Source organism: Haliotis asinina, chromosome 11, assembly GCF_037392515.1.
Source record: "Haliotis asinina isolate JCU_RB_2024 chromosome 11, JCU_Hal_asi_v2, whole genome shotgun sequence".
In the NCBI taxonomy this organism is placed as follows: domain Eukaryota; kingdom Metazoa; phylum Mollusca; class Gastropoda; order Lepetellida; family Haliotidae; genus Haliotis; species Haliotis asinina.
Genome location: NC_090290.1, coordinates 49,199,829 through 49,214,157, shown reverse-complemented (window position 1 = coordinate 49,214,157; position 14,329 = coordinate 49,199,829). Strand labels below are relative to the sequence as shown.

Genomic DNA, 14,329 nt, shown 5'->3' with positions numbered 1-14,329 from the left:
CATAACAAGTCCACAGACTTCCTAATGGTATATATTTCAGCGTGACGATCCCATAATGAATACCACAAAATTCCTTGTACCCACACAGAACCAGTGTTCAGGAATGGTGTTTCAGAGTAACAGGACATTGGGTTCTGTAATGTGCGGAGTCTCTGTGACTCACTGAAAATTCACCCAGAGAATAAAAAATAAAATGCACATTTCAGATTTGACCTTTCTTACAATTGGCACTGAAATTAACAAACTTACAATTAAAAACAGCAAAGAAATTTCTCATGTCACATTTCTAACAATTGGCACTGAAATTAACAAACTTACAATTAAAAACAGCTAAGAAATTTCTCATGTCAAAGCCATTGTGAAATTTACAGTCAGGCACTGAGGATTGTGGGTTGTAGGGTTCCCTTGGACCATCAGCAAATCTGCCGGATTTGTCTGCATGTCCAATACTATTTGTGAACACTGCATAACTCTCATCCCTGATGATTACAACTGGCGGTGTGATGATACAGACGATTCACGATACGATATGCATCGCGATATTTTGGAACGGTATGATACGATTCAATGCAAATCACGATATGCCATCCTCAGTTATTTTCTTTTAAAAACACATATTTGCATATGAAGTAACAGCATAAATTTTGACAACCATCAATTTCTAATGAAAATTAACAATTCTAAAGACAATGATACGTATCACGATATGAAGAAAACATCGATATATTTATCGTCCAGTGAAATATTGCGATTATCGAAACTACGAAATATCGTCACAGTTCTAATTACCACACTCTTTTAATGATGTAAACAACCATAAACATTTTAATCATTCTATTAATTAATAACATATTTACATGTGTAAAAATGTTCCTTGACACTTAGGGAAACTTATAATCTTACCTTGCAGTTTTACACGCAACGAAACAAGAAACTTATCTTGGCACTACCCTACTGAATCACCATCTCAGGTCTTCATACCAGGTACTTCCTGACCCAGGGACAGTATCTGGGTGGTGATATGGTCTGCATAAAAGCAGATATATTGATTGGCTGATGGTTGCCTAGGAACCAGACTGGCACTTGCGTTTGTTCTGGTTAAGCACATGGATACCCAGGACAAGGATGGTACACCTCAACAGCAGGGTAAATACACACATGCACTTTATTGACAATGCTGATTGTTCAAATTTCCGCAACACGTTCAAATTCATTGAATGTAGTTAACGTCAATGAAACTAGAATTTACTTTATTATGAGAGACTTAGTTTTCTCATATATTCCTGGATTCAGAATTGCTACCAACCTCTTAGACCAAATACCATCCCAATTAATGGCACTGAATTTCGATCATTTACTGTAATAGATCTACAGACACCATCGACATGATCGAAGATCGTAAAGAGCTAAATCTGACAGCCCGATATAAATGAATGATGAGCTGGTCCTTGATAAACTCTGACATCTCTCTTGAGTATATGTTTACTTTCATTGCTTTAATGACTAGCTTCATTATTTCACCACCTCAAATTTCTGTAAGCACAAACAAAAATGCTAACAGGTCACTTTTATCATACAAATAATCCTTGATGTCACTCCAGTTTCAGTGGAGAAGAATTCACTTTCCAAAGAGCACAACAGACTATGATAATTCAAATAATTTTTTGCTATTAGAACATGTAATTCTAGTTTGTTTTCGAAATACTGATATCAGACACTTGGTTTTAAGTCATGCAGGATGTGCTTCCTGTATGCAGATACAGGCACAGGGAACACAGAAAAAAATGAAGCTTTCATCCCAAACAATGCACAATAATATTCAGCATACCACATTTTTGACAAGAAATGTAAAGAATGAATGAGCGAGTTGGTGTAGTTTTATGGCACTTTCAGCAATATTCCAGAAAATGTCATAGTAAGGGACACCAACACATTGTACCCATGTAAGGAATCGAACCCGGGTCTTCCGCATGACAAGCTAATATACTAATCACTTGGCCACTCCACCGTCCCACAAATGTAAAAATTTATAAACATAATTATCAAATCTACAATACAGTACAACTGCACCATTTTAGCACTTTGAATCACTCTCTGGACCAGATAGATAAATGAGAATCTCACCCAAGTGTCTACTGATATGAAACATATGCTCACAAATTAATAAAGTAACATATATCCGAGGCTTACCAAGGATTTTTTGCCTTTACCAACAAGTGCTGACATAATTAATATCAGTAGACACGTGGGTGAGAATCTATTTAGCATCCAAAATCTTTCTTCATTAGTCTTCAAAGAAAAATGTACATCTCTGAACACAGTACTGACATTAGACTTGCGACCTGTGAAGGTCCCGGGGTAGAATAGGTCTGCAGCAACCCATGCCTGCTACAAAAGGCGACTATGCTTGTCGTAAGAGGCGACTAATGGGATCGGGTGGTCAGACTCGCTGACTTGGTTGACACATGTCATCGGTTCCCTATTGCGCAGATGGATGCTCATGTTGTTGATCACTGGATTGTCTGGTCCAGACTCAATTATTTACAGACTGCTGCCATATAGCTGGAATATTGCTGAGTGCGACGTAAAACTAAACTCACTCACTCACATTAGACTTGCAGTGCAACGAATCAATGTCATCAACTTTATGACATCATAGTATTGTCAGGGTATTGGACAAAATCTACAGTCCAAACGGTATCTCCTGCAGACAACAATTTTGGATGACAAATTCGACAAACATACTTGTTAGAATGTACATCTCAGCTAAGGTCTACTGATAAACTTCAAGATTATAAGCAGGGAGAAATCACAACCTTAAGTTAGGGATACAAGTCGCTTATGGTCTCTTCAACTGAACTTGCTGTCCACACAAAGTATACCGGTACCATTAAAAAAAGTAGGGAATATTTGATTTACAAGATTGATAAAATGCAAATGATGAAACCAAGGAGGAAACAGATACTGAACAGAAATGAAGGGAATATGCGACAATTTATTCCATTCCTTTGGAAATGTTTCATCTGTATGGATCTATGTTACTTTTTCTCATATGCTTTGGCATTGGCTAGTGGTATGCTCGCAAAATGGAATATCCCCTTCGTTTTGTGAAATATTTTCGTGAGAAAAAAAACATTGTGATCATTAGTGTCCATAAAACTTATTTTAATTTAATATAAAAAAATAATGAAAAAAAAGAAAGAAAAAATCAAATCCCCAGAAATTCCAAAACAAACTTAGGGAATGTATTCAGTGTAAATATTAGGGCTGTTATGATCCACTCCTGTTTCAGTGAATCCAAATTCCATCACGAATTTCATTCTTTCCGATCTTTTCTTTAAAATTAATAAAAAACAAATGCCATTTATTAAAAAAAACAGACTTTCATAGACACAGCTATTTATCAGAGTGTGATAACTACTGAACAAGTCGAAGCCTGACAGGAAAATTGGTTGGTTGGCCTATTATTTCATGCTACACACAGCAATATTCCACCTAAGTGACGATAGTTTGTAAATAACCAAGTCTGGACCAGACAATCCAGTGATCAACTGCATGATCATGGATCAACATAGTTGGCATACAACAACGTGTCAGACAAGACAGCAAGCCTGACCACCTAGTAAAGCTAACCACTCCAACAACAAGCATGGGTTTCTGAACATGCTGAAGATCAGTTCTAACCCTGAGCTTCACAGGTGTCACCTCACAGTGCATTTGTCACAATCCTGTATATCACAACAGAACGCACAATATCCCCTGGATTTTCGAGGATGAAACCGTGAAGATCCAGGTTTGAACTGATCTTCAATAACCCATGCTTACTTTAAGAGAATGGAACGGTCAAGCTCAGTGAGTTGGCTGACATATGCCATCGTATAACAACTGTGTCGATCGATGCTTGTGTTGTTGATCAATGGACTGTCTGGTCCAGACTTGATTGTTTACAGACTGCCACCATATAGCTGGAATATTGCTGAGTGCGGCATTAAACAACAATCAAACAAAACAAAACCAATGGAGAATTAGATAACTCAGACAACCTACCTGATACAACTCCATTTTGATTTTCATTGACTTCTTTTGGTGTGTAGGACTTCAGTTCTGCCATTTTGTTTTCGTTGTCTCACGTTACCATAAATATCTGAAATAAAATCACACAAACTTATTAGGCATGATTATTGGTCCAGTTATGATTCACTCACTTAATTTGGTGAATCGAACCATACAAATTCACGAATTCAATTCACTTTTCATGCAAATGGATATTTATGCCTATTGTAACAGAAATATTTTTACATGGGATGAGTGACTGAAGTTTTACCCCACATTTTGCAATATTCCAGCAATATCACAGCAGGGGACACCAGAAATAATCTTCACACATACCCATTTGGGGAATCGAACCAAGGCCTTCCATGTGACAAGCGAACACTTTAACCACTAGGCTACCCTTACACTTACTTGGAACTAGAAAGGCAAGTCTGAACTATAATGACTTGCAACGAGCTGGTCTGGACCAGTTGAAACAATCATGGATGGCCAGCATAACTGGCCTTATAGATATTTAATATACACTGTTTCAAATCACCACATTTGTATTTTCCTTTACCGGTAATCTTGCATATCATCCCTTAAAATCAGTATTAAAGAGACTGTTAATAACAGTGCGCACAATACCTGCCTGCCCAATCTCCCAGGACAGGTTATTTTCAACACGGACTGCCAGATTCTCAAATTCACCTACTTAATAGACGGGTTAAAATTTAGACATGTATATGAAGATATTCATCATATGTCAGTAAAATACATCATCATCAATTCAGTCCCTTCAGTGCCTCAGTCATTAGGCTGTAAGTGGCATTGATCACAAAGAATTGTTACTTTTTCTTGAGAGAAAATACAATTTATATGTTTCGACTAAAGTAATTAATTATATGACAAATTGGTTACTTTATCAGTGTTCACGTTAACACAGAAACCTGCATTTATCACGGCAAAAAAATTAAAACCACGCAAAAATATTTTGCGTCCATGTTTTTGAATGCATAGATTCTGATCTACTTAATTTTAAAAAGTACCTGAAAACTGCAATACATTTTAACATGATTCAGATTTTAATGAAAATTTCATGCCCAAAAGATTTGGACAGCATGTTAATAATTCTATTTCTGCACACACTCATACAAAACCTACTACGAACACTGTTTACTCTTTTTCACATTAATCAAAAATTATTCAGAAATATATATTCATGTTTGCTATTACATTTTCATTAAACATATCATATTCACTTTATTGTGCACTCATTCAAGCCCTTAGTGAATGATTATTAGGGATGTCATGATTCAATTGAATTTTCAGTGATGCAAACTGTATCCCTTCATGACACAGATTCACTATTCAAGTTCAACTGAATCCAGTATCTAAAACTTGTTACAAATTTGTTACAACATGTTTTGAAAAGTGTTTCAAATACTTGAACTTCATGGTTACTTATCAATGTCATTTTTACTAGTTCACAAAGGCCACTGACCAAGGTCAAAGGCCAATATGACACAAGAAGATAAAGTCATCAAGATCCCCCAGAATGGTAAAGTATCCTTCATGAATATGTCAATTTGTTATGACAATGGCAAATGTTACATTGTTCTTCACATGAAAACATATTTTTGAAAAGTTTTCATAAACTAGCTTAGTGAGTGAGTTTAGTTGAGTATTATGCAGTACTCAGCAATATTCCAGCTATATGGCAGCGGTCTGTAAATAATGGAATCTGGACCAGACAGACTGGGAACCGATGACATGTGTCAATTAAGTCAACAAGCCTGACCACCCTTTCCCATTAGTCGCCTCTTACCACAAACATTGTCGCCTTTTATGGCAAGCATGGGTTGCTGGAGGCCTACTTTACCCCCTGACCTTCACACGTCTCATATACTAGTTAATGTGTTCAGTTCTAAATGACATTTAGCAGGATTATCTCCTAATTGATAAATGGAAATATCATTGAAGGGAATCATTATTTAAGAAATACAGTTCATTCTACCATCATGATGTATAGTGTAATGAAGCACACTCTCACCCTGAACTATTATATCGTTAAAGCACTTCCATCCGAGTGTGCTTTATTACACTATACATGGTGGTAGAAGGAACAGTATTTCTTTTCTAAGATGCCATATTTAATAATTTCTAAGCCTAATTTAGATTAATCTATGGCCGAAAACAAACAATGATGTCTGTGACCTAACTTAAGAGTCCTTGCACAAGACTAACTGACACGCTGTTGTTTTGACGTGTCAGCCCCCTACGTTAAGACAAACGTTACTGGAGAAAAAAAGGAGAACAATTTGGTGACGATTTATTTTCGGGTTAAATATCTTCTCTACATCATTAGATCATTTCAAATACATCTGTGATTCTCTTAAACCATACAAGGCAATTTGACCGTCTCATTTCTACCACCAACGAAAGTTTAGATCAGTATATTCAGCTGAACTAGTCATGCGACATTCCACAACTGCATTGTGGGAATGTAAACACTGCAAACATACCATCTCTCTGTGAAATGTTGTTTCGAACTATGAGACATTTCATCCTTTGGAGAACATAAATGTAATGTTTCCACCAGCTGTGTGATGCAACTGCAAACCAAGAAACGGGATGCGACGAATCCGTTTACTGTGGGAGGCTGTACGAGGCGATGGCAACTGACATCCATCGTGACATTGGTTACATTTTGAAAAACGTTCGATTACATGGGGGCAGACTGGAATGGTGCAGTGACGTCAACACATTGTGACGAAATGCAAAAAGTGCACATTATCATCTGATACAGTATTGTCGGCACCTTGGATCTTTCACCGAAGCATCTTAGAATAATGATTTTCTATATGAAAATTGTGTAACTGCTAATATTGTAGATGAACTCTTATGATGTAACGACTATACAATACATTTACGAAGAAAATAGACAATGTTATTACTCTATTCATGGGCCATTCCTAAAGTTTGTTCAAGATGTTCTTTATGGTATCAATAATCAGTAGTCACTACTCACAACTGATGTAAAAGGTCATGATTTGTTTCAGATCTTCTGGTCAATTATGCTTTTTATCAATAATTGATCAATTGTACTATATTGATTATAGATCTCTTTGAGCTGTATGCAGTTTTAGTGCAGATCTATGTTGATTCAAGTACTCTTGTACTGAAGGAATAAAAGAAGCTACCAATTATGTGTTTATAGTGCACACTGAAGGTCCCAGTTGTGCTTTGAAACAGAATTTGTGCTTAACATGATACTGATTGCATGAATAGGTTGTGAACATGGGCCATTTTGCGCATCAGAATAAGAAATGGCCCACTAATTTTTTTAAGTTTACTACTGATACAAGGACAGTGGCCCATTCTGTATTCAGAAAATAGCTAATAATCCTGAAAACAGCCCATTGTCAAAGTTCTCTATCCCAATCCCTGCTTATAATATCAGTAACTTCTGATGGCACTAAAGATTGAGACCAGTCTTAGATTGAGTGAGTTTAGTTTTATGTTGCTCTCAGCAATATTCCAGTCATACAGCGGCAACCTGTAAATAATCGAGTCTGGACCAGACAATCCAGTGATCAACAGCATGAGCATCAATCTGCACAACTGGGAACTGGAGACATGTGTCAATTATAGGACCACCTGATCCTATTTGTCGCCTCTTATGACAAGCATAGTCGGGGCAAGTATGGGTTGCTGAAGTCTACCCTGGATTTTCACGGGTCACTAGTCTGCTGAGATGGTAGGAGCAGTAGCCAGAGTTTGCTATTATCATTAGTCACAGAGAATAATCATTGCATCTCTAAATATCAACTGCTTATTAACAAATATGGCAGATGTGGCTTACAGCAATAAAGAGGAGACTGAAGGAATGGGTTTTGTTTTACGGTGCTTTTAGCAGGGTACACCAGAAATGGGTTTCACACACTGTATCTATGTGAGGAATTGAACTCGGTCTCTCAGCATGATGAGCGAATATATAAAACACTTTCCCACCCCACCGCCCAGAAAAGTCAGAAAGAAATCAACATATTTCATGTCAGCCTTTTTTGTCACTGTCAGTGGTATCACTTTTAGACAATGTTTTCTATTAGATTTCTGAATATATAATTTACATGGAGACACAAATGAATAAATATGGGCAAGAGTTTTATCCATCACCTCCACATGAAATGTATAATATTTACTTGGATTTTTTTAGACGGGATTGGGATTAGGGTTAATTTTAAGGTTTTGCTTCTTATTAAACCCACAGGCCTACATTAGTAGCCATAGGATAAAAAGGGATAACAAGCATAAATCTTCCCTGAGTGTGAAGTTATTCATAAAGTTGTAATTTTCTCTATTTCCTCACCAACTTCAAGAACGCAAACTAAAAACTTGGACTGTTTATTTGTGACGGGGTGGCGTACCTTTGGCTGTGCTGGGCCGCACGGCATGACTGGAAAAATGATTTGCAAAAAATATGATACGGTGTCTTGTGCAATCTTACCCTACGACTATTCCACACAGACTTTGTTAATCATAAGCAAGTCCCACAATTTCGGGACACTAACGTGCTTCAAATACTTAATCTCCAGACACATTGGCTCTGCTGTAAAGCGCGAAACGAACCCATCGATGAGTGTATCCATTTTCTTGCCGGTCATCTTCACTGTGTGTACACATTCACGACAGCACGACAAACACGTCGCTCCAGCTCGTTAGATAAATGCCATTAATACATCACACAGCAAACACGACAAACGGCAAAGATATCAGACTGAAACTGATCAAGTGATCAACGACGTGATGTAAGCTGCCACGGCATGAGATGATGAGAGTGCTAAATAGATTGTAGGTGCGAAATTCTTGAAGGAAACAAAGCATTGTTATTGTCAATCGGGAACAATTTCAAGTTGTAGAACTCGTCTATTTCTTACCTTACCACAGTGCTAGCTGAAACTGTTGAATGAACTCGATTTATCAATGGGGTATATCCCAGATCTCAAAGAGAACATTGCACCATTACTTAGATCTGTGACGTCACAAGCACACTATCTCGAGCGCACTAGATTTATAGTTTGTTTCGAAATAGTGAAATACCTCCCGACTGTATTTGTCAACACACGTGACCAATCGGATTTGGTTGAGCCGCTGTGTTGTAGCTGTGTTGCCTAGTTATGTACAAAAAATGTTAACCATTTCTAATGGGCACATGACTGTACATCACAAAGAATTTCTGGATTTTTCAGTTTGCGTTTAACCATGAAGAAATTTCAACCTGAACGACATATATGTGACTAATTCAAGAGTTCAAACGGGTGCGCCCCAGCCTAGTTTCTGAATGACACGTATATAACTTTTTAAAAATCAGTGTATATGCCAAAGAGAATATAAATGCAGGAAATGAAAAGATTTTTTACACTCTGAAAAAACAAAATTTGTTCATTGTTAATGTGATAAAAATTCGTATAAACATGAGTCGAGATACCCTCTTCATTTTCAGATTCCAAACTTCAAAACGAAAAGTGTTCTACAAACGTTAATGGGCTGGGTATATCGATTTCAGTGTCTTAATGACAAACAAACGTACAAAATTTTGGTGCTTTGAAATGATTTATTCTTCTCTTATTGCCTGGTCTAACATGACACGTCGCCATCACTATATTGTACATGGTGCAAAGCAAAACATATTGTCCCCGTTATCGGACAATAAAGATACGAATGGCACATGCGACTTCTTCCCGTTCAGATTCTTACATAAAACTGTCTGTTTGCTTTTAGTACCACTACGGATATCCCCAAAGGTGTTTCTGCTGTGTGTTATATTTTTGTTTGTTTGTTGTTTAATGCCGCATTCTGTACTATGCAGTAAACTCCGTTTGTTATGAACATTCTCAGAGTGAACTCGAATACTCGGATGTATAGAATGGTTTTGGTTTTATTGTCCCTTTCACTTGTTTCATATTTTAATCGAAATGCGTACATTGAAATAAAATCAACCGACCATTTAGTTCGTTATATATTATGTGTATACAACAAGCAAGGTTATGCTTTCATGTACACACAAGACTTAAAGGAGCGGTGGGATAGCCTAGTGATTAAAGCGTTGGCTCGTCCGGGTTCGATTCCCCACATGAGTACAATGTGTTAAGCTCATTTCTGGTGTCCCCGCCCTGATATTGCTGGAATATTGTTAAAGGGGGAGTAATTATGCCAAACTCTCTCACAAGTATTTAAAAGTCTGGAATCGTGTTAGTGGAATTTCGGCAAACCCTTTTAAAAGTGTTTTATTTATCACGATTTCAAAACAATTCAAGAATTAACTGAAGCTGCTGCTGAGATAAAAGCCGCACTCTCAAACCTGAGAGACAACACGAGAGAGAAGAAGGCTGGTCGCAAATGCCTAAATTCTACCCTGACGCGCTCAAGCGAACCGGTATTGATTTCGGTGGGATAAAGCCACAGTGTGTCGGACAGGGCAACCCGATATATACCGCTCAAGGCATGCAGTATCATAGATTCTTTATCAGTACTAAAGAACTTAAATTGGACGCTGTAAACAGGTCACGTTCCGCTTCCGTGAATATATTTATCGGGTGGAATGCGAATTATATGACAGCTTCTGAGTGCACGTGCTTAAACGTGTGAAACGTCACTGAAATGAATGTACGATGATCCTACGAGTGAATTATTGATCGATTACTACACTTAAAAATACATGTATAAAAGTTGTTGGAAAAGGTATTTGAACACGTGATTATTATTATTATTTGTCTTTTGCAAGTTACCTAGGCTGTATCACAGTCCCTAAACCACAGTCCCTGTTCCTGCAATGCTAAAGCGGATAGGGTTCCTTTTCACTTTAAATGAGTATATTTGTTACAATCAAAATTATATCTATTCAGAGACTGAGCGTTAGTTTAGCAAGCAGCCTTGCTTACAGATGTATTTGTTGATCAAACTGAAGGTTACAGGGCGACAGTACTCCAAGGTGGAAATACGCCATGCATCTTGAAGATGTAACTGTAAATTATAAACGAGGTTGGCTGTTTGAGACCGAATATGGCTTCAGATATCACTTTCCAAAGATTTTCATGTTTTTGTTTGGATTGTCAAATGTAACTACTGTGTTAGACTAACATCTACTGTCTGAAATAAAACATAGTTTACAAAAAAAAACGGTTCCAAAATAATTATCATAAAAATACCGAAAAGGAGAAAATCGTGTCGCTGTGAGTGAGTGTAGTTTTACGCCGCACTCAGCACTATTCAAGCTATATGGCGACGGTCTGTGAACAGGCGGGTCTGGACCAGACATTCCTGTCATCAACAGCATGAGCATCTATCTGCACATATTGGCACCCGATGACACGAGTCAACCAAGTCAGCAATCCCGACCACCCGATCCCTCTGAGTAGCCTTTCACAGCAAGCATGGGTTGCTGAAGACCCATTCTACCTCGGGTCATCACGGGTTTTCAGATTCTGTAAGGGCATTCATTAATAATGGGTATTTTACTGTATGAACTATTTTAACGTTTGTGTCAGTAAGGACACAGAGAATACCTTGGCATATTATATCCAAACTTTAACTGATCGTCACCTTATTCGCTGCCCCTTTGGCTTACTCGCTGTCTGAGACGATCATGAGTTGTTCGTGCACAGGTATGAAAAAAAACTCCATGCACGGATCCCAGTACGAACTCCACACATAAGAAGTTTTCAACACTCTGTAAGTCCTTCTAAAACTCCTGTAGCAGACAAATCTGAGGTTTTCTTTCCGAGTCGTGAGAAATATTTGGTATATTAATCAGAGCGGGTCAGTACGTACTCCAACGTAGGTTAACCGGCTCGTGGTGTTTTGCCAGCAATCGCTGCTAAATAGGCTAACGATTTATCTCTTCAACCTTCACTTGTTTTGAATAGACTATAGCCTGTTTCACAAGCATACCCGCTTTACGTAAAAGACACAAACGACCAGTTTTGACCATGGCAGAAACCGGTGTACGATATCTTACACATACATTATTTTCCTTCCAAAGCAATCCTGCAAACTTATGATCGTGCAAATAGTTAACCGTGTAAGGAACAAGTGTACGTAATTTGTTTACTATGTTTAGATTTTTGAACTGACCATATGTTCTAATGCTGAATATGATATAATAGGATTGAACCCCGGTTATCCGGACGGTAAGAATACTAAAGGATCTTGATAGGATCAGCAAATGTCCGGTTAAAGAATCTTTGCATTAGAATAAAATCATAGCCGTTTTGTATCTGAGTCGCGCAGAAAGACCATCAGGATCACATCCACATTGGTTCGAATCACTGTTTTGTTAACAATATTGAAAAAATAATAGACATCTAGACTTTTGCAATCATATATCGTTTTTATATGCTATAATTAATATAGATTTTTATGTGAACGAAATATTTCAATACATAAAGATTTTCAAGATTTACACCCAAGTCCAGATGATTATTTTTTTTAAAATTATTGTCCACTGTATTTTATGTGATGAGTGTCGCCGTAGAATTTTCTGTAATCTTCATGTCTTCACACATTGCGTTCACATTTGAAATATAGGTTATAACATATAAAAACATATGATTGCCATTATTTCTTTTTAAAATGATTGTCCAAACAGAGATTCAACCCCCTGTTTGTCAAATCGGCAAACCTCGCCCATGCATTTCCGTACCCGTTGTTCTCAATGGCCGATCATGTTCAGAGTGACACAAGAACCTAGAACAGAGGTTCCGGTTGTACTGGTGACCTCGAGAGCGTCTTTCTCAAACCAACACATTATACCTCCGGTAATCTCAACTTGGCATGTAAAATGTTTATTCATTTCAATAGGAGGGCGGGAAGTGGAGTTTTGTTGACGTTCACAGCTCTGTAAAAGCAAGATATCCCATAACAAAAGACGGTTAGTCTCACAGTTCCTGAAGTTCTGAACTATATCATTTTGCTTTCCGCCCAGCCCTTAATGTAATGTTGTAACTCTAAATAAAGAAACACTAGAAATCCCAAAGTGACTTTGTAGACTACCGCCAGTAATCTCTGAATATATACAACTTTGACAGAGACAAACTATTTCTTTTGATCTGAAAAGGATTCCCACCGAGAATAGTGATTGAGAACCACAACCTGGCTAAATCTAACCCAGTGGCTAAAGCGATCGCTCGTCACGATGATTACCCGGGTTCGGTTCCCCTCATGGATACAATGTGAAGCCTACTTCTGGTGTCCCCGACGTTATTTCTGGAATATAGCTATAAGTGGCGGAAAACCTAGGCTAACGCTTAGTCCCTGCACATATACATATATAAGTTTGATAGTAACAAACACACCATTTATATTGAAAAGGAGCCAAGGGGAGTTTGGAGATTCACCTGGGACAATATAGACTTGTTTCATTTGGGGCTTTATCATTGCAGGGAGGGTTTGGCAAAAGGGAAAATAATGTGGTTCGGGAACTGTGAGACAGACTGGACTCCTTGTTTCTCATGTTACCTATAAAGCTCTACATTCGGCTTGTGTACGTACTGTGTAGCCTTGGAAACATCAAGAAACAGCTTTCAGATTCTTCAAATTCCTTAACTTTTCTTCATCCCATGAGTCGCCCTGGTCCCTTGCGTCAAGCCTCGGTTGCTGAACACAAATTGTAACCGGATGTTCACGGGTACAGAACCTGATATATAACTTCCACTGTTTAACGCCACATTCAGTAATATTGCAGCTCTATGGCGGTGGTCTGTAAATAATCGCGTCTGGACAAAACAATCCAATGATCAAAAGCATAAATAATCTACACAAGTGAGATACGATGAAAGGTGTAAACCAAGCCAGCCACCCTGACTACCCGATCTCTTTAGTCGACGAGTGTGGGTTATTGAGGGTAAGTTCTTACCCAGTTCAGTACTTTTTCCCACTATGTGTGTTCAAATGGGTAAACACATTCATACTGCGCCACGAACATACAAGACTGTCCATGTTGTTGTACACTTCAGCATTAATAACAGCACCTACCAGCTTGCATTAAAATCTTTACATTTACCGGTACATGAACCGGGCTTTGGCTTTGAGATGCTTGAAAGTTTAAGTATTTGCTAACGATGCTCAAATCTTTGACGTGAAATACATAAGAAATTCGAAATGAAGATTTAATAATGTCAGCTTCTTTGTTGTGAACAACATGACGTAACGTCTTCACGTCATAGATCTTGCTTTTCTTATCAACGTTGCTGTTTTCTGAAAGCATACAATGAAACATATTGTAGTGCTGCTAACG

At 37.8% G+C, this 14,329-nt stretch overlaps 1 protein-coding gene across 3 annotated transcripts in view; it reads right to left on the bottom strand.

The window, feature by feature from the left end:
* The window catches only part of LOC137256564 (ATP-dependent translocase ABCB1-like), a 57,240-nt gene extending 45,315 nt beyond the window's left edge, over positions 1–11,925 (bottom strand). Inside the window, exons 1-2 of one of the 3 annotated variants that reach the window (XM_067794425.1) lie at positions 11,638–11,925; positions 4,048–4,144 (exon numbers count right to left, since the gene is read on the bottom strand). In XM_067794425.1, coding sequence (XP_067650526.1) covers positions 4,048–4,111 — 64 coding nt within the window. In that variant the 5' untranslated portion in view covers positions 4,112–4,144; positions 11,638–11,925. Of the gene's footprint in view, positions 1–4,047; positions 4,145–8,972; positions 9,091–11,637 lie in introns of those variants that run through there. The other 2 variants (XM_067794423.1, XM_067794424.1) reach the window with 2 other exon arrangements.
* Between the last annotated feature and the right edge of the window lie 2,404 nt (positions 11,926–14,329).